General features: G+C 41.4%; 1 protein-coding gene across 1 annotated transcript in view; it reads right to left on the bottom strand.

The window, feature by feature from the left end:
- Positions 1-25,823, bottom strand: part of KIAA1210 — a 46,790-nt gene extending 20,967 nt beyond the window's left edge. Inside the window, exons 1-6 of the mRNA XM_084788572.1 lie at positions 25,750-25,823; positions 25,378-25,450; positions 16,730-16,898; positions 12,658-12,784; positions 12,239-12,355; positions 3,118-3,267 (exon numbers count right to left, since the gene is read on the bottom strand). Coding sequence (XP_084644698.1) covers positions 3,118-3,267; positions 12,239-12,355; positions 12,658-12,784; positions 16,730-16,898; positions 25,378-25,438 — 624 coding nt within the window. The 5' untranslated portion in view covers positions 25,439-25,450; positions 25,750-25,823. The remainder of the gene's footprint in view (positions 1-3,117; positions 3,268-12,238; positions 12,356-12,657; positions 12,785-16,729; positions 16,899-25,377; positions 25,451-25,749) is intronic.
- Between the last annotated feature and the right edge of the window lie 724 nt (positions 25,824-26,547).

The raw sequence follows: 26,547 nt of genomic DNA, 5'->3' as shown, positions 1-26,547 counted from the left end.
TCATTTCCAATCACAGTCAAATCCAAGAGGGTCTCAAACTCAAACTCAACCACTGGTCTTCTTGTGCTAGTTTAATATCATTGGTCTAATCACTGGCCTACACTGCCTTCCAGCCTAAACTAAAACTACAAAGAAAAATCACCCGACTATAGGGCCTTGCGTTCAGGTATATGATTCAAACAAGCCCCAGAGGCTCTTTTGTAGGCTCGTAGTATGTTGTGTGGAGATGGAGGCGATTCGGATTAACATATTTCCTTAAGCCCACCAGTGAGTTTAAAAAACTGTTTATACTTTGGAGGTCTGGACAGTACTTTTTTTAGCATAGGGTTCAGTAACACCCTCTAATATTAAAATCATCCAGAAGAGGGTTCTGAAAGGTACATTTGAGGGACATAGCAAGACCAAAGTGTAGCTGGGGGTGCAGCCCAGTGGGAGAGCATGTGTTTAGTACGTGAAATGCCCTGAGTTCAACGCCCACTCACCCGGCATCCAAAACAAAGTAAAACAGACCTTTTTTAAAGGGTAACAATATCTGGTGAAGGATCTTAGCATGACTGGACAAACTCTCCCAGTGGGTATTTTAGGCGTAAAGTAGAGAACAAGCCCCACAATTTATCTAGCACGCCTTCAAATCAAAGCCCATGGAGTTCATAAGTCATCCCATCAATTTTCTTAGAACAAGATCCAGGAATCTATGGGTTTCATCTGCTTCATTCCTAAGCCCCATCCCTTCCCTCAGCCATATTGTTTAGCATCTCCCTAGAAGAGATACCAAGGAAGCCAGTCATAAGATAGTATGGATTCCCCAAGAAGAGCAAATCAAATCTGCTTCTAGCAGGTCTTGAAAGAAAAGGGAGTAAAGGGAATGGAACTCTACTCTAATTCTCTTTTCCTGGCTCCCCCATCTGTACTCAGACCAACCAACTCACCCTATCCTGTACCCATGTGCACAGTGTTAAGGTGGATGGAGGAGTTTTCCTTCTTCTGTGTGTAAGAGGGGATTGAATACGGGCATCCTTCCTGGGGAAGGAAGCTGGTTAGTACTGGCTGGTAGAGGACTGAACTGAACACTCTTTTGCTATGAGCTAGGTTAACGGAGTCTCTTTTTAAAAATTAAGACACATTTCAGTCCTATTTTTCCTTCCTGCCAAATATCTAGACCCAACAGGAAGCAGCTGAGTCAGCAAAGCACACTTGGGACATCCTTCTAAGAACTATATCTTTTTCTCTCTGTGTTGTTAGGCTTCCCTCTCTTTCTCTGTGGTTCATAAGATGATACTGGTAAAGGGATAAGAAGGACAAGCCTGCTTCTATCTTAGGCTGAAAAGCCATCTTATTGTAATTCAATCTAGGTCCATTCCGGTTTATGATTAAGCCTCTGTTTCCCAAGGATTGGGCCATGCCCCACCTGTAACCTTAACTACAAATGGTTCTGTGGTGCCTGTTCCAGGAATGGCAACCATGCCTTTGAAACCCAACTTGCAACCCTAACTTGTTTCAAAGAGTTATATGATCACCTATAGCTACCATGTTATGACTACCTTGTTATGCCCACCTTACAATCACGTCTTTGTTTCAGGAGGTCATTAGAACTTGTTATGCTTATGTTCTATTCCTGAACCCTATCTACCTTGCTGGCCAAATTCACCATTTTGAAGCCCCCTACTCCTGAGCTATAAAAGCCTTCTCTTCCTCTTGTCCAACGCTGACCTCTCGAACCCCGTTTTAGGGGGAAGCAACCCTTGTGTACACACACACACACACACACACACACACACACACACACTTGTTCTGATTAGTTGCTTGCTTTAGTTAATTCAGCAATGATGATTTTGGCCGATGGTCTTTCTCCTCCCGTCCTTGGGATTAACAGATAGAGAGCACTTTGGTTGGCTTCTCAGAACAGAGAACAGTCCTATCATGTGTTAAGGAAGAATAGGAGGCATGAGCAGTTGTGCAGTTGGTAAGTGGGGCCACTGAGAGGCTGAAACAGGGGGATTTGGAATGCATGGTCAGCCTGGGCTACAAGGTAAGCCAATGTTTTAAAAGACGTAAAGCCTACAGACCGTCAGGCTCATGTTTCCTCAAACATTTTGGGGGAGGTTGGAACTTTGGAAAAAGTATGTTCTGCAGCTGTCCAGGTGGGTCTGATACTGAAGATGCTGTGGTGCCTGGACCTGTGTGAGCTGAGTATGTAAACCACACTGCCTTGGTAATGTCTCCAGAGGAAGCAGCAGCTCTTGGTGGGAAGACTGCGCTCAGGAAGAGGTGTTTGTACTAAGAAATCCTGGCACGGGGTATAAGACTCGCTATTGCCTGGTTGTCCATCCCCCTCCCCACCCCATGTGTCCAAGAAGTGTGCTCACTCAGCTATGGCCTCACACAAAGCCTTGGTACCTACAAGCTGTTGTAACCTCAACATTCTAGAAGCTGGAGGTTCCAATGTAGCGCACACCCTCCCTCCTAATGCAATCACTTCAATTTTCTTTAACCTGCATGGAAAATACAAGCGTGCAGTACTGGAGCTGAGGATGTGCACTAGTGGTAAAGCATGTGCTCTATGAGTACAAGGCCCTGGATTTCATCCTTAGTGTGTGTGCACACAAATACATGGAGTTGGGATTTAAATAACACTTTACTTGGGGTTCTAGCTATACCATTTACTGACTCATGTTTCCTTACTTCCTTATTATGGACAGGGATGTTGATGTGTTGTTGCAAAGATTAAATAAGATGATACGTGAGAAGTGCTTGGCACAGTGCCTTTCACACAAGACCACCCCTCCACAACGTTAGCTGATATTTAACATGTTGGGGGGGGTAAGATAATGGTCAGCTTCTCTATTGTATTAGCTAAGGAAAAATGTCATTGCTACTGCCGGGCATTGAATGTTCAGGTTTATGACTGGTTTGTAAAGCTGAGTGGAAAATGTAAAAAAAAAAAAAAAAAAAAAAAAAAAAGCAAATCAAAAGACAAGCATGGCAATTTCTTTTCCAAAGTACCACTCTGGTTTGATCCCAGAGTTGAGATATGGCAAGAGAAAATGAAACAAGAACTTATGTCTTTGATGGGAAGCCACCCTCAAAACTATCCCTGAGTAGAGAATTAGTATTCACCTTCCTGGATGTTGATGAGTAGTATGATGAAGATTTCTTTTTGGAACGCTTAGGTAACCTGTCACTAGCAAAGGCTTTTTCAAAGTTGCCTAAGGCATTCTCAGATCGGATAGGGCTAGTGCTGAATCTCCGTGAGCGCAGAGGTGAGATCTGTTAAAGGGGAGAATGGAAGATGTTCTAATTGGGTGTTTACCCCTAGGGTTCTGGTATTCTTTTGTTCCTTAACTGGTGAAAGACTGACGAGCCAGAAAGGAAAAAAAAAAAAAGAGACATATATTTAAAAGGTCATAATGAAATCTAGTATTGTGTAGAATAAATGCTAATAAGGGCTGGGAGATTGCTTAGTAGGTAAAAGTGTCCTCCCTCCTTGCAAAGATGAGGATCTGAATGTAAATCCCCAACATGCAGGTAAAGTTAGGATGAGTAGCAGAAACATCCCTAATCCCACTGCCTCAAAAGCATCTTTAACAAATGGTGCTGGTCTAACTATATGTATACATGTAGAAAAATGCAAATAGATCCATAATTATCACCCTGCACAAAACTCAGGTCCAAGTGGATCAAAGATCTCAACATAAAACTGTTACAAAAACTGTTACTAAAACATAAAACTGACACACTAAATCTGTTAGAAGAAAAAGTGAGGAAGAGTCTTGAACTCATTGGCACAAGAGACTACTTACTGAATAGAACACCAATAGCTCAGGCTCTAAGATCAACAATTAATAAACAGGACCACATGAAACTGAAAAGCTTCTATAAGGCAAAGGGCATTGTCAACAGAGCAAAATGACAGCCTACAGATTGGGAAAAGATCTTCACCAACCCTACATCCAACAAAGGGCTAATATCCAAAATATATAAAGAACTCAAGAAATTAAACACCACCAAACCAAATAACCCAATTAAAAATGGGGTATAGACCTAAGCAGAGAATTCTCAACAGAGGAATCTTGAATGGCTGAGAAACACATAAGGAAATCCTTAGACATCAGGGAAATGCTAATCAAAACAACTCTGAGATTCCATCTTACACTTATGCAAATGGATAAGATAAATAACTCAAGTGACAGCACATGCTGGTGAAGATGTGGAGAAATGGGAACACTCCTCCATTGCTGGTGGGGGTACAAACTTGTACAACCACTTTGGAAATCAATCAGCGCTTTCTCAGAAAATTGGGAATAGTTCTACCTCAAGAGCCAGCCATACCACTCCTAGGCATATACAAAAAGATGCTCCACCATACAAGGACATTTGCTCAACTGTGTTCATAGCAGATTTATTCAGAGCAGACAGAATCTGGAAACTACCTAGATGTCCCTGAACTAAAGAATGGTTAAAGAAACTCTAATATATTTACAAAGTGGAATGCTATCAAAAACAAGGAAATCTTGAAATATGCAGGCAAATGGATGGAACTAGAAATTATCATCCTGAGTGAGGTAACTCAGACCCAGCATGGTATATACTCATTTATAAGTGGATATTAGCCCAACATAGATGTCCTCTGAGAGACTCCACCCAACATGGGATTGGGACAGATGCTGGGACTTGCTGCTGGACTCCTGGTGGAGCACTGAGAGTGGTATGGAAGAATGGGGAAATAGAAGGAACCACACAGTCCAGGAGCCCCACAAGGAGACCATCAAGGCTGATGGATCTGAACCCAGGGAAGCCTGCACAAACTACTGTACCAACCAACCTAGACCCCCTATTCAGATCTAGCCAATGGACAGCTCATTGTCCATTGTTGTGGGGAGAGTGGGGACTGACTCAGACATGAACCCTGGTGCCCCCTATTTAACCACTTCCCCTGGGTGGAAAGACCTGGTGGCACAAAGAGGAAGGGGAAGAAGGCTATCTGGATGAGACCTGATAGGCTGTGATCATATGGTGAGGGAGGTGTTCCCCTTCTGTCACAGGTCTAGGGGAGGGAAATAGTGTGAAAGAGGGAGGGTGGGAGAATGGGAAGATACAAGTGAGGGGATAACAATTGGCATATAATCTGAATAAATTACTTAAAAAAATAATGGAAGGATGGAAGGATCCAGAGGGGCCAGGAACTCCACAAGGAGACTATCAAGGCCGTCAGATCTGGATCCAGGGGCCTGCACGAAATGTTGCACCAACCAAGGACAATGGATGCAGTGAATCTAGACCTGCTGTTCAGATCTAGCCAATGAACAGCTCATCCTCCACGGCTGTGAGGAGAGTGGGTACTGCCTCTGACATGAACTCTGGTGTCCTAAATTTGATCACTTCCCTTGGTGGGGAGGCCCAGTGGGCACACAGAAGAAGGGGAAGCAGGCTATCTGGATGGGACCTGATAGGCTGTGGTCATATGGTGAAGGAGGAGGTCCCCTTATATCAGAGGTCTAGGGGAGGGGTATAAGGCAGAAGAGGGAGGGATGGGGAACTGGAAGATACATGCAAGAGGATAACAATCTGGATGTAATCTGAATAAATTATCATGAATTTTTTAAAATTTTTAAAGGAAATAAAAAGACCCAGTTATAAACTCCTGGGCATACACCCAAAAGATGTTCCACCATACAACAAGAACATTTGTTCAACTATGTTCATAGAAGCTTTATTTATAATTTATATTTATATGTAGCAAGAAACTGGAAACAACCTAGATGTCCGTCAAGAAAGAATGAAGAAAGAAAATAAAGAATATGAAGAAAACAAAGAATAAAGAAAATAAAGAACAAAGAAATAAAGAAAATTATACAATGGAGTACTACTCAGCTATTAAAAATAAATCATGAAATTTGCAGACAAATGAATGGAACTAGAAAAAAAAAATCACACTGAGTGAGGTTACCCAGACTCAGAAAGACACACATGGTACATATTCATTTATAAGTGGATATCAGCCATAAAGTACAGAATAAACATGCTACAATACACAGACTCAAAGAAGAGAAGTAACAAGGGAGGATGCTTGAATCTCACTCAGAAGGAAAAATAGAATAGACAGTAATAGTGGTTAAAGAGAGGGAACAAAGTAAGAGAGGCAGCGCAGAGAGAAATGAGGGTGGAGATCAGACCCGGGGAGATGGGGTTGGGGGATGTACAGAAGACCTGCAGAGAAAAGAGAAACTGTGCAGGGGCATCTCTGTGACAAATTGAAAACCTACAACAGGGTAGGCTTCTGGGAGGGTATGGGGAGAGGACTCTAGATAAGATTACTTATAGCCATGGAGACTGAAGAGGCCACCCTCTAACTAGACAGGACTCCTAGAGGAGGGAGGGGAACACCAACTCACCCACAAAAAACTTTGGCCCAAAATTCACCCTGCCTGCAAGATGTGCAGGGATAATGATAGAGCAGAGATTGAGGGAATGTCCCCATGGACAAGAGCCAAACTCTGACACTGTTAACAATACTCTGCAATGCTTGCATTTAGATGCCTAGCATAGCTTGTCCTCTGAAAGGCTTCACCCAGCAGCAGATTGAAACAGATGCTGAGACTCACAGCCAAACATTGAGGGGAATGCAAGGAGTCTTGTGGGAAAATGAAGAGAAGGAGAAAAGGATCTGGCGGTAAAGGATCTCCACAAGAAAACCGACAGACCCAACTCACCCGTGCCCAAAGGGGCTTATGGAGACTGAAACACCAACCAAGGACCATGCATGAACTAGACCTGGCCCCCCTACACAGATGTAGACGATGGACAGCTCAGGTTTTAGGTGGGTCCTCTAGTAAGGGGAGTGGGGACTGTGTCTGACATGGACTCTATTGCATGCTTTTGATCATTTCTCCCTGGCAGGACTGCCGTTCCAGGCCACAGGAGAAGTTGGGGAGCTCAGTCCTAATGTGACTTAGTCAGCTGGAATAGAGGGGCTCCCCTTTTCTGAGGAATAGGAGAAAGGGAGAGGGAAACAGGAAGAAGGGTAGGACTGGGAGGAGGGGAGGGAGGAGGCTATAATCAAGATGTAAAGTTATTCATTTATTTATTTATCTATCTATTTATTTATTTATAAAAGAAAAAAGGATGACCCCCATAGGCTCATATATTTGAATTCTTAGTCATCAGGGAGTTACAATATATATTTATATTTTATATATTATATATTTATATATATACATATATATTCATGTATATATGTATATATAATAGTAACTGAAAAACTGACTTGAGAAAGAATCTCCTGCTTCCCTGCTTTCACGTCTAATACCTATTTAAATCAAAGACCAGCAAGCAGCTTGGTTTTGCTTCTGTGTTTCTACACACTTTTGCCAATCTCCAAAACAAAGAAACCTCAAAATTATTTTATTAAAGTCAGAGTCTTAGTTTTAGCCCCTTCCTCTTTCTTTGAATTTTGGCCATGTCTTCGGAGTCTGGTGCTTACAGAGGCAAATCTTGCAGTTATGATCTGGGATTAGCCTCCAGAGTACAACCTCTGTTCCTTTTGCTCCAGGAACTGTGTGAGCTGGAGCTTGACCATGTTCATTTCTTGTCTTCATATTATTAAGGTTAATTTTTCTGGGAATGTTAAAGAAAATCTAGAGACCTAAGATTGGGTGTTTGCTGAGCATGAGTTTCATCTCCAGCATCAGATAAATAAACAGATAAATAAACTTGAAAATCTTAAATTTTATTTTTTAAAAATGATGGTGTGTTTGCGCGGGAGGGGTGACTAATTTCAGACTGATGACCATGATACACTTGCCTGGCCATGATCCTCTTGGTATGGATTAGAATCTTTGATTTTATCTTTGATAAAATTGGATATGCATATACAGTTTGCTATACCCAATCTTATGAACTGGGCCTACAGTAATTCATGATATGTGATTCTTTCTTCTTTCAAGCTAACATAGCTTATTTCTGTCTAAGGCTCTGCATAGGACATCCAGACACTAGCCAAGGAAAAATGGACACAGTGGAAGTTTGCCAAGATTTTTCCCCTGGAAAACTCCTGGCCAGAGTCTCCAGTGCTCCCTTATTGCTACCAGACTCTACTGTGAACTCAGGAACTAAGCCTAAATCAACTATTGCTCCAATCAACCTTCCTTATGCCCAGCTCTAATAATAATAATAATAATAATAATAATAATAATAATAATAATAATAATAATAATAATAATAATAATTACAAATAATGACAAATAACCTTCACTAAGGGATTATAATATGCCAAGCAGTGAGAAATCTCTACAGATGCATCTATTTAAGCTTTACAGTTCTTACAAGTGATTGCTAAGTATGATGTCCATTATGTAGCCGAGTAAATGAGGTTTGAGAGATGATGTAACTGCTCGTAATTCTAGCAGTTGCAAGGCACGTATTTGAAAGCTCTTGCCAAAGTGGTATCTTGTGTTCTTAACCACTATGTACTCTTGTCTTGTTTCCTCTTCAGTAATAAGTGACAGGGGTAGGAGGCCCCATACTAAACGCCATATATAGAAAGGTGAAAGGCAACAAGCAGAACCAATAGTGTTTGCTTCCTTAAAAACTGCAGAGCCGGGTGCAGTGTGCATGCCTGTAATCCCAGCACTCTGGGAAGCAGAGGCAGGTGGATCTCTGTGTGTTCGAGGCCAGCCTGGTCTAAAAAATGATTCCAGGACTGACGGGGCTACACAAAGAAACCATGTCTCACAAAGCAAAAAGAAAGAGGAGGAGGAGGAGGAGGAGGAGGAGGAGGAGGAGGAGGAGAAGAAGAAGAAGAAGAAGAAGAAGAAGAAGAAGAAGAAGAAGAAGAAGAAGAAGAAGAAGAAGAAGAAGAAGAAAGAAGAAAGGGAGAGGGAGAGTTGGGCCTGAGAGCAGTAAGAAAAGTGTTTTTTAACAGGTTTTTGTTTGTTTGTTTGTTGTTTTTTAAATGGTGAACTTAACAGCAGAAAGGCGTAGTGTATTACTAAACACATACATTCCCAACACATCAGAGAGTACATGAGGTGACGGTCTAGAAGGGAAGAAAACTGGCTCAATCTTAGCATTTCAAACACAACTGAATACCTGGATTTCCTCCCTCCCAATCTCTGGATTCTGTGAATGTCATTCATGATCCATTCAGAACCCTGCCCTGGGGATGGAGGGATTGCTCAGTAATTAGGAGCATGTCCAACTCTTGTACATCAGGAGGCTCACAACAGCCTGTAACTCCAGTAGTGGGAGACTCAACACCTCTGACCTCTGTTGGCTCCTACACTAATGTGCACGTATCCACACAAATACATTTTAATTAAAAAAAAAAAAAGAACTCTATCTCTTCAGGGACCCAGGCACTGGGTGATTCTATATTTCCACCAGGTTCCATGGAGCACTAGATGTCTGGACCCTTGATTCATTTTCTTTTGTGTATGGATATGTGTATGGTGTTTTGAGGCAGGGCCTCAAAATATATCTCAGGGTATCCTGGAACTCACTATGATCCTTCTGCCTCAGCATCCTAAGTCCTTATTTTACAGGGAAGTGCCAGTCACCCTTCCTGCCACCTAGGACCCTTGCCATCAACCAACTTTCATCTAGTTTCTGTTATCTTGGTATTAAAGGGAGTTTTCTATCCAAAGGTTAATCTGGTTATTGATGACCTATTACCACCTATCCTGGTTGGATTTTTTTTCTTTCATTTTTTTTTCCACACAAGGTTTCTCTGTGTAGCCCTGGCTGTCCTGGAACTCACTTAGGAGGCCAGGATGGCCTTGAACTCACAGAGTTCTTCCTGCCTATTCTTCCCTAGTGCTGGGATTAAAGGCATGCACCACACTGCCAGGCATATTTTTTTTTCCAATTTGATACAAGCTAGAATTATCTGCAAAGAGAAACCCCAATTAAGAAAATGCTTCATCAGATTGCCTGTAGACAACTCTGTGGGAAATTTTCTTGATTTCTAATTGATAGAGGAGAGCCCCGCCCATTGTGGAGTGCCACACTAGGACAAGGTGCCCCTGAATAGAATAAGAGAGCAGACTAAGCACACCATGAAGAGCAAACCAGTAATCAGTCTTCTTCCATGACCTCTGCTTCAGTTCCTGCCCCAGATTGCTGCCTTGAGTTCTTGCCCTAACTTCTCTAAGTGATGGACTATTACCTGGAAATATAAGATGAAAAAAACCCTTTCCTCCTCAAGTTGCTTTTGGTCATGGTCTTTACTACAACATTAGAAAAGTAACTAATACGGAGCCCTCTGCTATCCCTGGGCATGTTTCTCAGGGGACCGCTTAAAAGATTAGACCCAATGTATGAGATGTAGATCATTTAAGAAAACTTGCCTTTGGACTATTATGGTCTTTCCCCAATCCCCCTTCATCACAAGAAAGAAAGCCTCCAGAGTATTTCCCTGTAATCTTCTCAAAAAAAAATAACTCTTGTTTTTAACTGAATGTCTCTGCTACATGAGCTTCTATGTTGCTGGGACTAAAAGAGGAGGGAAAGAGACATGAACTAGACTGTTCCTTTCCAAATACAAAAAACAACAACAACAACCCATGACCCTTGCCATGGCCATGAGGGAATAAGGGGGTTAACTACAGGCATGCAAAAGCTGATGTTGCTCTTTTGGACTGGATGTCAAAAAGTGGAAGAGAATAGGTGTTCCCTGGTATGCTACAAGAGGACAAGCCGCCAGCACTAGGAACCCTCAGCCATAGAGCCATGTCCTCTACTGGTTACCTCAGTGCTGGCTTCTTCACCCTTCAAGATTAAATCACTCAGCAGAATTTTCACATGCTGTATAAATCAAAATCAACCACGTGAAGCCTCAAACAGATGGGTCACGAGTAAACACAACTTAGTTTTTGCCAAATGCAAAATCAAAATGAAACCAAACAAGTTTTCCAGTGGGGCATGGTCTCCTTGGGCAGCCTCCCCAGTTTCACAAGGAAGCCTACCCATAAATGAAAAGCAAGCTGCTAAAAGCTCCATGAGAGCACTCCTGGCTCAGAGTTCCAAAAGTATCTGGCTGAGGAACAGATGCATCTTTTAAGTTTAGGATTAGCTGGGAGTAAGGGGTTGTCTTATACAAATTATACATTTTGCTGAGACTGTAAGAGGGTTGTTGTGTCCAGGCAGATGTGAAGAATTCAAGCATCTTAGAAAATGGAGTCATAGGAAGTCTATGGGTTTTGAGGTTAACACCCCTGAAAAATAATTCTAAGTGAACAATGTACTAGCTTGGTGGTTTTGAATAATTTTTTTTTTACTTTAAAAACATTTCTTAGATGTGTTTGTGTGTGTGAACATTTTGTCTGTGTGTATGTCTGTGTACCATGTCCCTAGTGCCCATGGAGGCCACAGGAAGATGTTGGATACCCTGGAACTAGAGTTACAAATCATTGTTAGCTGTCATGAGGTGCTGGGAATCAAATGTGAGTCCTCTGGAAGAGCATCTAGTGCTCTTAATCACTGAGCTATCTCTCCAGCACTTTGAATGACTTCATTCAATCCTCCTAAGCAAATTTTGACCTAATGATTAATACCATAAACTGTAAGTGAGGAAAGGAAGGCTCAGAGAAGTTAAGGAGCAAAAGCATCGTCTTTCAACCAGTAAGTTACAGAGCAAGAATTTAAGCATAGACCTGTCTGGTGGCTTGAATGGCAATGGCCACCGTAACATGGCTGGAGAGATGACTCAGAGGTTAAGAGCACTGGCTGTACTTTCAAAGGTCCTGAGTTCAAATCCCAGCAACCACATGGTGGCTCACAGCCATCTATAATGAGATCTAATGCCCTCTTCTGGCCTGTTGGCTCACATGCAGGCCAAATATTGTGTAAGTAGCGAATAAATAAATCTTAAAAGAAATGGGCCCCATAAGCCCATAGGGAGAGGCACTATTAGGCGATGTGGCCTCATTGAAGTATGTGTGGCTTTGTTGGAGGAAGTGTGTCATTGGAGGGGGCGGGTCAGATGCCCAAGCCAAGCTCAGTATCACTCTCTTCTTCCTGCTGCCTGCTGACCCATCACCATGTCTGCCTGCATGCCACCATGCTTCCCACCATGATGATAATGGAGACTAAACTCTGAACCAGAAGCCAGCCCTAATTCAATGTTGCCCTATATGAGAGTTAGCATAGTCACGGTGTCTATTCACAGCAATGGCAGCCCTCACTAATACAATCTGTCTCTATGACTTAGCTGCCCATGCTACATACATTTCCATGGTATTACCTCAGTAATCTTGGAGCCTGGGATTCCACTTCTGCTGGAATAGTAGTCTACAGATGCACTCAAATCGTCAAAGATGTCACTTCTTGTGACTCTAGTCAAAGTTTTGGAAGTAGATCTCTGTGGGAGAAAGAGAAAAGCTTGGGGGTTGGCATGCCAGCACATCGATAATGAGCTGTCCGATCCAAGTAATGATGGCATCCCTGGAGTGTGTTCAGTAAATACACTCACAGAAGCCAGCATTCTGTGTTGGCAATGTGACATGGTTACATGCCTGGGTATATTTTGTATTATTGGATGCTTTACATAGCCCTGTGAGGTAGAATTAGCTGATAAGGAAGATCAAATCCTTTCCTCCTTTGAGGAAAGAGCAGGATCGGAGGACAGTGTCTCATTGGACTGAGGTTAAATTCATCGTTTACCTTCAGTGATCTGCCTCTCCAGGCTTGCGGAGAAGACTGCAGTTTGCTTCCTGAGTTTTCAGTCTCAGGGTCCAAACAGAAGACACTATCATGGGATACGGCCTTGGCTCCCATGCTGCTCTTAGACCTATGTGAAAAGGACAAGTCTTGTCAACCAAGTCCAAGGAATTAAGAATTGAAGGACACAGTATTTTCATGCTATAGGTACCATAGAGAGCTAGGAAGTGTAGAGATGCCTGCGTGCCAACATAGAAAACAGCCTGGGAGATATGGTGTGAGAATAAAAAAGAAGTATGAACATATTTAATATATGCACACATAATAGGCACAAACACACATATATACATAATACATTCATACATACATAGCTGAGTTTATGTTTTTAAAAAATGTCTGCAAATATATCTGTCACACTATTAGTGGTGAGTCCGTCTAAGGAGGAGCCCTAAAGAAATGAGGGATTTTCATTTTCTGCCATTTGCCCATGTTTAATTTTAATGTTTTAAAATTATTTGTAAATGCTAATATTTGTTGTAGTTCATAGTCATTATAAAAGCAATGAGGGGTATATGGAAGGATTTAGAAAGTGGAAAGGGGACAGGAAAGTGATGTAGTTATATCATAATCTCCAAAATTAAAAGAAATAATTAAACTGTGTATGTTTTACAGATGCTGGCTACTGAGAGAGTTTAGTCATCATGCAATTCACCCATATAATAAACAATTCAATAATGACAATCTTGGGAAATGAAAGGGTTACTAAAAATATTTCACATTGAAATTTCTCTTGGGTGTTTTTGTTTTTATTCGTTTTTAAATTATCAAGGATCTGCACAGATGTTGTCTTTTTATTTTTAAATATTTTAACATGTATTTGTTTATTTAATGTGTATGTGTGTGCATGCATGTGTGTGTGTGTGTGTGTGTGTGTGTGTGTGTGTGTGTGTGTGTGTATCAGAAAACATCTTTGGGTAGTCAGTTCTCTCCTTCCATCATGTAGGTCCCCTAGAATGAAACTCAGGTTGTGGGCTTAGCAGCAAGCATCTTTACTCACTGAGCCATCCAACAGGCCCCTAAGATACAGGCTTTCTTCTTTGTTGGTTTTTTCCTTTGTTCACAAGACCTTAAAGATACATCCATCCTATTTTTGGAATCGTCCAATTAGGAATGGGACCAGGTTGATCTCAAGTGTGCATTGAAACAACTTGGAGAAGTGTTAGAAACAAAAGAACAAGTAATGCTACAAAAGATGCCCTTGGGAACATAGGAATATGTTTGTCAACCAGTCCATATGCAAGTATGGATGCATGCCAACATGGATGGGAAATGATATTAAATACTCAGAAACAAAGGAGTAAAACTTGTCACCATCTCATGTTCAGAGCCTGAATCCTGACAGCCTCTAGTCCTACAGCCCCAGCTGCTTCTTCAGTCACCATTTAATGATGGTCGCTTTAAAGCACAGTTTCTTTTCTCTTTTTTTTGATAGAAAAAATGTTCTTTCTAAAATTATTTATTCACTTTATTCTTTGAGAATTTCATACAATATATTCCACATTCTTTCATTTATTTTTTTAGTTAAAATATAATTACATAGTTTGCCTGTTCCCTTTCTTCCCTCCAAATTCATGACCTTTTCCTTTATTACTATTTCTACATGTGTGTGTGTGTGTATATATATATATAAACATAACCAACTAAGATCATTTACTGCTACTCATTTGCATACATTTTCAGGGTGGACCACTTAAGATTCAATAACCAAATTGTATTCACTCCCCCTTCCCTCTCCAACACCTCCTAACTTTCCCAATTCTCCCTCTACTTTTCATGCCCCCCTTTTAAGTTCACTGTCTCCAATTAGTGCTTCCCAAATGCACAAGGGTGTGGGGGCCATCCACTAGGACATGGCTAACCTACCAAAGGCTACTCCTCTTAAGAAAATTATAAGCTATCAAGTGCCAATAGCGCCTCAGCTAGGGCTAGAATCTCAGGACCCCCTCCCCCACCCATGCTTGAATGGTAACTGTAAAGCCCTGTTATTCTAAATTGTGAGTTACAATCCTGTGTGGGTTTCCATTGTTGGAAATGTGCAATGATTAAAACATAATTCAAAGAATATGTGCTGTTTCTGGCAATGTTCATCCATGTTGCATTGGGAGCTTTTGCTGCAACCTTGGTTTTGAACACACAACACATGCACTTTGCAATCTGCATGTCACGCACTGCCAATGAACATTGAAACATCTCCATTCAGATTCGAGGCTAGTACATGATAAGAGTTGCATGTGCTCTCTACTCTTATGAAAACATAATGGCTCAGTTATAGGAAAGATGATTTATTTTCTTACTATCATATCGCAACATGGAGATATTAAACCAGTAGATCTTTAGTTAGTACTGTGTCAGATGTTTGTTGTTTTTTTTTTCTTAATTTGTCTGTTGCATGAAACAGGGTCTCACCATGTAGCCTTGGATAGCCTAGAAGTTTCTATGTAGACCAAACTGGCCTCAAAAGCATAAAGATCTGCCTGCCTCTGTCTCTTGTATGCTGGAAATACAGGCTTGTGCCACCACACCCAGTTGCTTGTAAGTTTTATGACTGATCATCTAGATAGATAAAAACCCTGAATTCTTTTGTCGTTCTTGTAGGTTTTTGTCCTAGTACATTAAGCAAAGGACAAAAGCCCGTGACCTTCAGGTTCTTAAGTGATACTCTATTTAATTTATGCTCCTTTCAAAAATATTCCTCCCTCCTTGCCCTCTTTGTGCCTCTCTTAACATTTCTTACTGTGGCAAAAAACAGCAGAGTTAATGGACCAATTTGGAATGAAAAGTTTAAAATGTTTGTAGAAATAGTCATTACCAAGTTTCAGAAACAATGCAGGGTAAAGCAGACAGCTTCTCCATCTTCCACCCGCCTGGTGTTTAAACAGCCTGGTTATAGTCTTGCTTTGAACTCTGAGACAATGTTCTATAATGGCAGTGCTTGTAAGGTATGAAAGAAGCCCTTCTAGCCAACACCTTTCCCCTTGGCTGGCTATCTGAAAGTACCCATGGTAGGCTGCACCCATTAAAGAACTGTCCATACGTTAGTGTTATCGTGTCACAAGAAGAGTTTGGAGGGAGGATTGGGAGAATCTTAGCATGGTGGAGCCTCAAAGGATAGCCAGGGACACTAATGAACTCTGCCGCCCCTCTTGATGTCTGCAGTTTAATGTCATGAGAATTGACCTAAGGAGTGTGTCATAGAGGGCTCCTATTGATCCAGGGACAGCTGCAGGTACAGAGCATCCCAGTGAAAGAGAAATGTGATGTTTAAATTGGAACACCACATATAATAATGTAAGTAGTTGGGCTGGAGAGATGGCTCAGTGGTTAAGAGCACTGCCTTCCAGAGGTCCTGAGTTCAATTCCCAGCAACCACATAGTGGCTCACGACCATCTATAAAGAGATCTGGTGCCCTCTTCTGGTGAGCAGGTGTACATGCAAGCAGAACATTGTATATGTAATAAATAAATAAATCTCTTTTAAAAAGGAATGTAGGTAGTTTATTGTATATATGTGTAATAATATAAATGTATATGTAAAAGATATTTAATAAAAAATTGTAAAAAATATTTTAAAGAAAAAGAGGAATGTGAATGGGTGTGAGCAGGTGGCTGGGAAATAGCCTTCCCCATATCCCTGTGACCACCCAGTGTCCTGGAGAGGGTATGTAAGATGAAGAGACAGAGCTTGTTAGCTTGTGTGTGTGTGCTTTTACAGCAACAGAAGACTTTATGCTTAGGCTCTTCTATGCTAAACCTCTCTGCTCCCTGAGATTTTATTCTTTACTCTGAGATCCCACTGTCTAGATCTGCAACCTAGGTGTGAGGCAAGAAAGCCAAAACAAACAAACAAACAAACAAAAAACAAAAAAACTACCTCTCATGACATGGACCATCCCCAACTTTATGAAATGGACCACACACTCCTTGTGAAGAGTAAGCCTGGAGTTTGACTGTTCTACCTGTTTGTCCGGTTCTGAATCTAGCTGGATCCCCAGCCCCTGACCCCATCTGGGCTTACGTGTACTCCATTGATTGTATTTCCAGTACTGGCTGCAGAGAAGACACGTTAATACTGCTGCTGGAAAAGCTTGGCTTTAGCAGTCTCCCTTCTGGGATATCTTCTGGCTCTTTCTTCTTCTTCTTGCCAAAAAAGCTCTTAAGAACTTTAAACTTCGATCTCTTCTTTCCTGGAAGTGAGGGGTGGATGTGAGGCCAAGTGCGGTGAAAAGAGACAGAGCCTTAGTGGCAGGAAGAGGACTGTGATTCCAGCTGCCTTGCAGATTTTGCCTCTGGTACCCATCACACTATTCATTCATGTTGCCCTTGGAAACTCAGTAAGCACCAGGTGGTGGTGGCGCACGCCTTTAATCCCAGCACTTGGGAGGCAGAGGCAGGCGTATCTCTGTGGGTTCGAGGCCAGCCTGGTCTACAGAGTCAGTTCCAGGGATACACAGTAAAACCCTGTTTTGAAAACTCAGAGGAAAAAAGGAAAGAAGGAAAGAGGAGAGGGGTGGAAGGGAAGGAGAGAAGAGAAGAGAAGAGAAGAGAAGAGAAGAGAGAAGAGGTGCAACACCGTACGCAGGTGTCTAAATTATAGTGGAAAGTAACAGGCCAAGCCACAGCTTGAGGTCTTAAGGCAGCCTCAATTCAGGCTAAACTCCTAAGATACTCACTTGCTTGTCAATTTCAATGACTGAGCAAGTTCATCCGCATTTTATTTATTTATTCATTTATTTATTTATTTGGCCTTCATCCTTGTACCATTTTATCTATTTTATTTTATTTGAGTTTGTTGGAGGGAAGGCTCAGGGTGTCACTAGACGGACCAGCTGGTCTTAAAATTCTGATTCACCTGCCTCAGCCTCCCCAGTGCTGATATTACAGACCCACACTCCTCACCCCATGTATGGCCTTACCTTTACTCTTTAAGTTCCTTACATCTAGGAAACTGTGAGGGGAAAAAACAACAAGTTCTTATCCTGTAGCCCAGAGTGTCCCCAAACTCAAGTTCCTGCCTGTGTAACCGGAAGGCTGGTATAGCAAGCTTGTGCTACGGCTGTGGATTTACCCCCTCTTTTTTAATATTGTAATTATTTAAATCTATGAAAGTGGAGGAGATAAAACAAAACAAATCTCCATAGCCCAAGCTGGCCAAAACCTCCCCATCCTCTTGTCTCCCCACGGCCCCAGTGCTGTTATTGCAAGCCTATGCCACCACCCAAGCCTAATTTTGCCTTTTCATGTTTTAATTTTGTAAATACAGGAAAATCTAGGGGCTAAAATAAATAGACCTCAAACTTTCAACTCTCCTGCCTCCACACCACAAGTACTTGTATTTCAGGCCTGTGCCACCACTTCAGCATTCTCTTCTCTTTCAAGCTTCTAATTTCTTACATCTATAAAACTGGGGGGTGGGGGGGCGGGGCAGGTTACTAAAATGGGGCCTCACTATGTGGTGGAAGCCAGTCTTATACTCTTGATCTTCCTGCCTCCAAACCTAAGTTCTGTATTATAGGCCTGTGCCACCAACTTAGGCATTGCGAGAGAGAGAGAGAGAGAGAGAGAGAGAGAGAGAGAGAGAGAGAGAGAGAGAGAGGGAGGGAGGGAGGGAGGGAGGGAGGGAGGGAGGGAGGGAGAGGGAGGGAGAGAGAGAGAGAGAGAGAGAGAGAGAGATTCTCTGTATAGTCTTGGCTGAATTGGACTCACTCTGTAGACCAGGCTGGCCTCGAACTCACAGATACCTGTCTGCCTCTGCCTTCCTGAGTGCTGGGATTACACGTATGTGCCACTGTGCCTGGCAATCTTCTTTATTTTTTAAGCTATGAAATTGTGAGGCTTTTTCCTAGGCTGGCTTCACACACTTGATCCTCCTTCCTTCACATCACACATATTGCTATTACAGGCCTGTGTGACCTACCAAGGCTTGACTTTAATTAATCTTTAAAAATTTTTTTCTAAATCTAAGGAATTGTATGTGTTTCTTTTCTAAGTAGTATGTAGTCTATGTAGTCTAGGCAGTCCTTAAACTCCACCCTTTGGCGTCCACACCCTTGGGACTGGCATTGTAAGCCTGTGCCACCACGCCAGGTTTGACGATCTCTTTGAAACTTTTAAATGTTTTAGCCTAGGAAATTGTGAGGATTAAAAACAACTGGCCTCAAATTTGAGATTCTCTTACCTCCATACCCAGAGTGTCAGCATAGCAAGCCTGTGATACCACCCCGGGCCTGACCTTATCTTTTACTTTTAAATTCTTTAGTCTAGTAATTTGTGGTGGTTTAAAAAAAAAAAAACTGAATCTTACTCTACATCCCAGGCTATGCTCAAACTCTTGCTCTTTATCCCTCTGTATCTGGGGTTTGGGATTGTAGGCCTATGCCACCACCACAGACTTGGCTACATCCTAGTGATGTATTGAAGGCCACCGCGGCAGCCTACACCTTCACTTTCAGTATTTTAATTTTTAAATCTTAGAAACTGTGGGAGATTTAAAACCAAGGTCTCATACTGTAGCCCAGGTTGGCCTGAAACTCACAACTCTCCTGTCTGCCTGCCATGAGTGCTGGCATTCCTTGCCTGTGCCACCACACAGGTTAGGCATTCTTAATTTAGGTTTCTTCCTTTCTTTCTTTCTTTCTTTCTTTCTTTCTTTCTTTTTTGTATTTGTTTTTGGTTTTTTGTTTTTCGAGACAAGGCTCATGGGCTCTAAAAATAAAAATCACTAATTCATAGGGCTTATTCAGGCTAACAGAAACAGATTTAAAGATATATATTTGATTTCCTTGTTTTTACTAGAATTATTAGTAGAATATGTTTTCATAAACTGAATCATATAGGCAACTAATATGTTCTATGGTAATATGCCATATGGAAATCAAGGAAGTTCCCAGTCTCTATATTTAAGGATTTTTATGCTAAAGAAGCTTCAATTCAACAATTGTCATTTTATTATGGACTGTTAAAGATGATTGAAACATACAGATTGATTCCTGATTGCCTCATAAATGATTATATTATTTGAAAATTCTTTAGAATATTTATGATTATGCCTATGGTCATGGTTGATTACTGGATGGACTTTATTTGGCCTCCTTTATTTTTTTTTTACCAACTGTTGAAGATAACTAGGAAATACACTGATGGTAGTCACCTTATAAGTGATCAGATCCTTTAATATGCCTAAAAATATATTTATAATAAAGTCATGTTAAAAATTGATACAGTTAATTACAAGATTAAGCTTTATCTAGTCTCTTGTTTTATGTTTTTATGGTTAAACCCAGGATGGATGACTAAATATAAACAGTTTATTTAACTCAGCTACTCTTAATAAATAAATAAATGGACCTGAGACACTTCAGAGATCTGCTGAATATGGCATTTAAATGTTTTTTAAAAAGCTTACTATGACAGAGACCCTATCCCCCAGCAGTGACCCTAACGTATCCAAGAAGATAAATGGGGCACCGGTGATCCACCTGTGCCGATGCCGCTCCTGTCCAGCAGGAAAGACACCAACACCGGGAACTCTTCTTGTAGCAGTTTTTATTCAGGATCCTTGACTATCGGAGTGACCCCGGGAAAAGCTCCCACAGAACCTTTTATAGTGTGCCTGTCCTATCAGAAACTGCCACGTCGCCACTCCTGGTTGGTGCATTCGGATCATCCCACCTCACGCCATGCCTTGTCAGAATCACACCACCTCACGCCATGCCTTGTCAGAATCACACCACCTTACGTCATGCACATACGGGGCTTGCTCACTGCGCATGCGCAAAGGGCTTTCTCACTGCGCATGCGCAAAGGGGTTTTCTCACTGCGCATGCGCAAAGGGGTTTTCTCACTGCGCATGCGCAAAGGGTTTTCTCGCTGCGCATGCACAGAAGGGGGTGCATTGCGCCGGTGAAGCAGCAGGGGGCGCTGCTATCTATGGCTCTCCACACACCTGGATTGTGGTATGCTAACCACTGGGTAAGACTGCCCCAATACTGCAACTGCTGCTAGGGCCCAGCCTAAACTATGGACAAAGAGGACACTTGGAGAGTTGCTTGCCCTATATTGCCTAAGATAAAGTAAGGTAGGTCTCTCCTATGTTCTTACCCCTCTCAGATTTGCCAAGCCTGGCAGCCAAAGACTAATACTGTACTGGAACCTATGCCCCCCCCCAACAAAGTCATCAACATCACAAGAGCCTAATGGGTAATGGGTAAGCCTGTCATTTTAATTGATACATAGGATATTTGGAATACTTCTTGCTATAATTTATCCTTCTCAGGTCTCTACTGTGTTTTAGGACTAGACTAATAAAAGAAGTAGTGTTTCTTTATCTAAAAGAAAATCATGTTACTGCTCCTGGTAACCAACTAACTACCTATGTCTTCTGGTAAATAACTGGAGATATTAATTTTTAGTATTAACAAATACAAATTATAAAGATTAAAAGATATAAAATTTTAAATGCTAATAAATGATTTAAGATACTGTTGTATTAAGGCTGTTCAAAACTTTAACCTTAATTATATTTTAAATTGCTTCCCAAGCTAACATGTCTCCTTTATAAACTTAAAAAAATTATTATAAGCTTCAAAGAATGACTTGGATACACCTGCCTCAAGTCAAATGGATTCCAGATAAGTACACCTACATGTTCCTGAAAATGGGAGTTTCCCTTGGTCTTGGGATTCTTCACCTTCCCTATTTACTAAAAAGTATTAATTCTGTCCATAGTCCATATTTCTCCCAACAGATTTTCACTTGGCTGGCAGACTCTATCCAGGCATCACCTATGGACTACAAGCTGCTAAACTCTAGACTTCCTGAAAGCTGATGTAAACCAGTCCAATCAATGTGATTTCTCCCTGTCTTTCAACTGGATTAACTAATCAGATGCTTCTGATAAATACCCATTGCCCACCATTTGCCTAGCATTTTAGCTTTCCTGAGCCCTGATAACAATGTCCTAATGTCAGCTGGAAATAGTTACAGAAAGAAATATGCCGTTCATTGTCCCACCTAACAGGTTGAAATGCTAAGTCAAAAGAGGATCCCTGGCATAAGGGACAAATGATTAAGTTTCTTAATGACATTACCTCTTACCTACTTCTACCTTTAGGGGATTTACAGAAAGAAAAAAAACTTGTTTTGGGTATCAGATAAATTTGTCTAATCCCCTTGGGATAAAAGAAACTAACCTTTTAACAGCCCTTATAGACACTTGGTTTACATGTATCATAAGTCTCTTCCCTTGCCTCTTTGTAAATTATTTCACAATAAATATCTAAATAAAAGAAATAATTTAGAGTCAATGATTTGACTCTAGGGCAAAACTCAAATGGGAGAATGTTGTAAACTGCTTTAACTATATAGGCCGTCCTTTGAGACCTGCTCTAGTTCCTAGCATAACTGTAGCTCCTGCTATTGCTTTTAGCATACCAGAAGCCATTTTGCCTCTAAATCGCCATTTTGCCTCTAAATCTCCATTTTGATCATAAGGTGAAATTAAGTTCAAGTTTTCAGGCCCTACATGCCTGAGACCAGAATACAATTCAATGCATGATACTTAGAATAAAACAATAGGTGATAAATGCATGTTCTTCTTGAATTAAAGATAAATGTATGTTCTATTAGAGTTAAGACTGTAATATCCTGCTATGTTCCTTTCTCCAGGAATGGTGGGGAACTGAAAAGTCCCCAAATTTACATCCTAGCCAATTAGCTTAAAATGCTTTGTCTAGCTATCTAGATACAATACACTTGAAACAAAATTGATTATGTTTAGCTAGTCAAAATGATGTAATGCTGCCCCGTCTCGCTTCCTACACCTAGTTACCTGGTTGTTACCAGGTTTTTGTATGAAAAGTGTGCCTTACAAACAGACCAGCATCATAATCTGGCTCCCAAGCCAAGATTATGGCCCTGACCAGTCAGTTTTTGTTCAGCATTCAATAAACTTCCATCAGTTTGAGTCTGGTGTTTGAGTAGTCAAAGTGTAGCTATTCTTGAACATATAAGAATAGGATTGAGGTTTATATGTACAATTCTAATTGCTATAATCACAGTGGTTGTTTGGGGATAGAAAATGCTTCACAGCTAGTTGTTTGTTGAAGAAATACCCTGGTCTGCACTCTGTACCTATTTGGTACAGTGGAAACACTCCCACACGGCCATTTTGATTAAGTCTCTGAAACCAGTTTGCGTCAGTCTGAGCCTGTCTGAGCCAGCTTGAGCCAGTCTGAGCCAGTCTAAGCCAGCTCCAACACACCAATTGCAAACACCTCCCCTCAGAGAAGGGAAGAAACAACTTACTATTCCAGAAGAATTCAAAATAATGCACATCTCTGTCCACTAGGGGCACTAGTGGATAAGAAATGTTTCCATTGTACCCTTGGGTGCTAGCTGTATGGAGTTTGCAGTTTTGCCAACAGGGATTTGAGATATCACAAAGATACCAAACTGGCAAACGTGGTGTGTTATATGCTCACTCATCCTGAGCATTGGCTTAGAAACATGTCACCACCTTAGACAGTAACTAGCTGCTAGACACATGCTTTTGAAATCCTAATAAAAATCAAAGATGTTTGCCAGAGATTTGGGGATATAAATACAATTTTCAAGTTTTCTTTTTGCAAAGGTTGTCTTTAAATTTCCAGAAGATGAGCCATAAAATGCTGGCTTTCAAAAGCCACTACAAATACAAAGGGTAGTTATGCAGGTAGGGGTAAAAACTCACCTTTATACCCAGTAACGTTTGTCACCTATACGCCTATAACTCATGTCACCACAAGGTGTCGCTGTTGTACTCAGTGACCACAGCGCTGACCACTTTCTCTAAGAAAGCCATTGATTTCTATGTCTACACCAATTTCCAAACAGCAAACATCATTACACAACAAAGACCCGAATGAACATGCCACATGCCACGAAACAGGCAGCAGAAGAAATCTCAACTAAAACCATTGAAGAAATTGTTGCTACTGCTTCCTATGCTTGCTCTTTCATCATGTACAGGAGCAGTATATTCTTTCTGGGTGAAACCTAGTTTTAAAATGCATAATATAAAATGATGACCTTGTTCTCTTGCCTTGTTACTTAAGAAACACAGAGAGAGAGACTTCTAACTTTTACTCCCTTCCATCTCCAAATGACCATTTTACTCTGTGGTCAGTGCTAGTTTTGAAAAAAATATATATGATCTTTTGAAAATTCTAGAGAACAGACCAAAAGCATTTCTCTCTCTCCATCCTTCATCAAGATTGCTGCACCGCTGGCCTCTTCTGTTGGCATCAGCCTTGGCCACTTAATGACGTCATAAGGTCTGTTTTGATGAGTCATTTCACTCATTGATTCATTCGCCCATTTACGCATGCATTTGTTTTTTAAATATTCTTTAGTGTCTAATAACTCTCTGAGACCCTGCTAACCAGAGACCAAGAGCCTTTGTGGCTCCATGGGCAATCTCAGTATCCTGTACCTTACACATTTAGTGAACTCGGGCCTCCAAGAAGTCAGGAGGAGGTTCCACTCTCTGCCTTTCTAGACAGTCTTTTGAGCCATTCATGACTAAAGAACGCTCAGCAAACAAATGAAAAAGCCAACCCAACTAACTATTACATCTGGTTCTGTCCTTAAAGTCAGTACTCACTTTGTGTCTCATAGTTCCTTTTCTGAATGACCATATTAAAATTAAGTGACACGCATATATAAAAAATTCACAATGAAACCCATTATTTTGTATAATTAATATGTACTAATAATAAAAATGGAAACATAGCTAGTGTTTGTAATTTATCTCTCCATTTCTATCATTTTATTCAGGTTAATTTCTCTCTCATAAATGGCACCACAACTTAGCCAATGACTATACATTTGAGGAAGGTTTGTAAATGATATTTATTTTAATTTAATAATTTTATTTTTAAATTAACATACAAAGTAGTAGGTTTCATTATGGCGGCTTCAAATTACGTTTTCCTTGTTGACTCTCCTCCCATGTTATCTCCCCATCCTATTGTCCCCGCCCCCTTCCACTCCCAGCCCTCTGGTTGCTGTGTTCTGTTGGCAGCCTCCATTCTTCAACACCTCTTCCCCACACCTCCATCATGGTCGCCTTTCCGCACTCACACGCACATATGCAAAAACATTAAAAGCTAGGGTGCGCACACAAAGACCTTTCGTTTTCAACTTAGAGGCCTGTGTGGTCTCTTTTGTTTCTATCCCCTTTAGTCGTCATACAAATCCTCCCTTGGCTGAATCTGAATTACTGTCTGTTTGAAGCCTTAATGTTCCTTGGCTGAATCTAAATTACTATCTGCATTAAAACTTTAATGGAATCCATGACATTGCGGTGCAGTTCTGGCTATTCTTTCTGAATGAAAAGAAATACTTCCTCCATAGTGAACGGAAGCTTCTACAAAGATTTCAGACCTTGTTGCTCCTCCCTTCCCATGCCCCACCCTCCTCAATCCCATCATCCTCTCCTGCTGGTCCACTTCCTAGGCCTAGTAGCCTCCATTTTGCTTTCATGTCACGTGTATTCTATAACTTTTTTTTGTCCCCTCACCCCTCCCTTGAGACTTCTTTTCCCCTTTATCCCCGTCTAAGGGTCCCCTTTCCGATAAGACACAGTAAATCTAGTTCTGGTCATTAGGGTTTCATTGGGTGACTTACCCTCCTCGGTGATTTCAAAACCTTCCATGCTGCTGGACACTTCACTTAATGACTCAGCCATGGTACAAACTCACTAAAAATATCCAGAACAAAAGATGAAAAGATGATTCCTTTGATATATAGGATACAACAAAATCATTGCACCTTGCTACTTAACCTTAAGTTATATTCTCAAGCCACCCAAGAAAAGACATGCAAAAGAAATTGCCCACTTTAAAAAAAAGTAATCCCAACAATAGGCAAATACATGGATACAGGATATCTTGTCGAGGGCTGGCAAGTGGGGTGGGGGTGGGGTGGGGTGATGGATGAGGAATCAATGTGACACTAGTGGCCATCTTTGTGAACATGGCAGTACTTCGCAGCACTCACATCTCATGGAGGGAAAGAAACTACGTCTGAACTTCAGAAACCCATGGAAAAGGTAACCATTGCACATAAATAACGTCAGGCCATCTTATGCTCACATTGTCCTTGACTCACCATTGCCGGAGCGAGGAGAACCACTAAAAAAAAAAAAAAAAAAAAAAAAAAAAAACTTAGAAAAGACAGAGAACAAAGAAATTGGGGTATTTTGACAGCCCTGCAATTCTGTGCCACTGCGAGAAGCAATTCGGTTTAACCGCAGAGTTCAGTCTGAAATGTCTTCTTGAATACAAGCTTCATTTCCCTCAACTGATCCTAAATGCCCCGAGAACATCGCTACCAGCAATACTCAGTCAGGTGAGACCTGTGGACCGTCTCTCTACCTCAGCAAACCAACAAACCACAGAAAAATGAATAAAGGTCCCCTTCACTGCAAATCCTCTCCTGCACCCTCCCCACGTTTCTCGGTCTTGTTAGCAATCTGTTTTCTCTACTTACTCTACGGCATCGTTCGGAATCCTCCCGCATTCTTCTCAGCGAGGACTCCAAAGCCACCTGCTCTGGCTAAAGCCAGCCTTCCCACAGCATCTCTCGCTCTCTGACTCTCCCTTTTAAAACCACTTTTATCAGTTTCTGTTTAGAACATCGCCCTCCCAGAATTTTCCTCCTCCTTTATTGGCTGGTCCTTCCCAGGCCCTTCCCTCTAATGTCCCATTCTCCTATTCTGATTTTGAAACAGCGTTCCGGCCTTTGTCCTTGGCCCTCTTCTTTATCGACACTAATGTCCTAGCCCAGCAAACGTTA

The sequence above is a fragment of the Acomys minous genome, assembly GCF_964271855.1.
Source record: "Acomys minous genome assembly, chromosome: 7".
In the NCBI taxonomy this organism is placed as follows: domain Eukaryota; kingdom Metazoa; phylum Chordata; class Mammalia; order Rodentia; family Muridae; genus Acomys; species Acomys minous.
The sequence above is the reverse complement of the archived record's forward strand: the minus strand, read 5'-3'. Positions and strand labels throughout refer to the sequence as shown.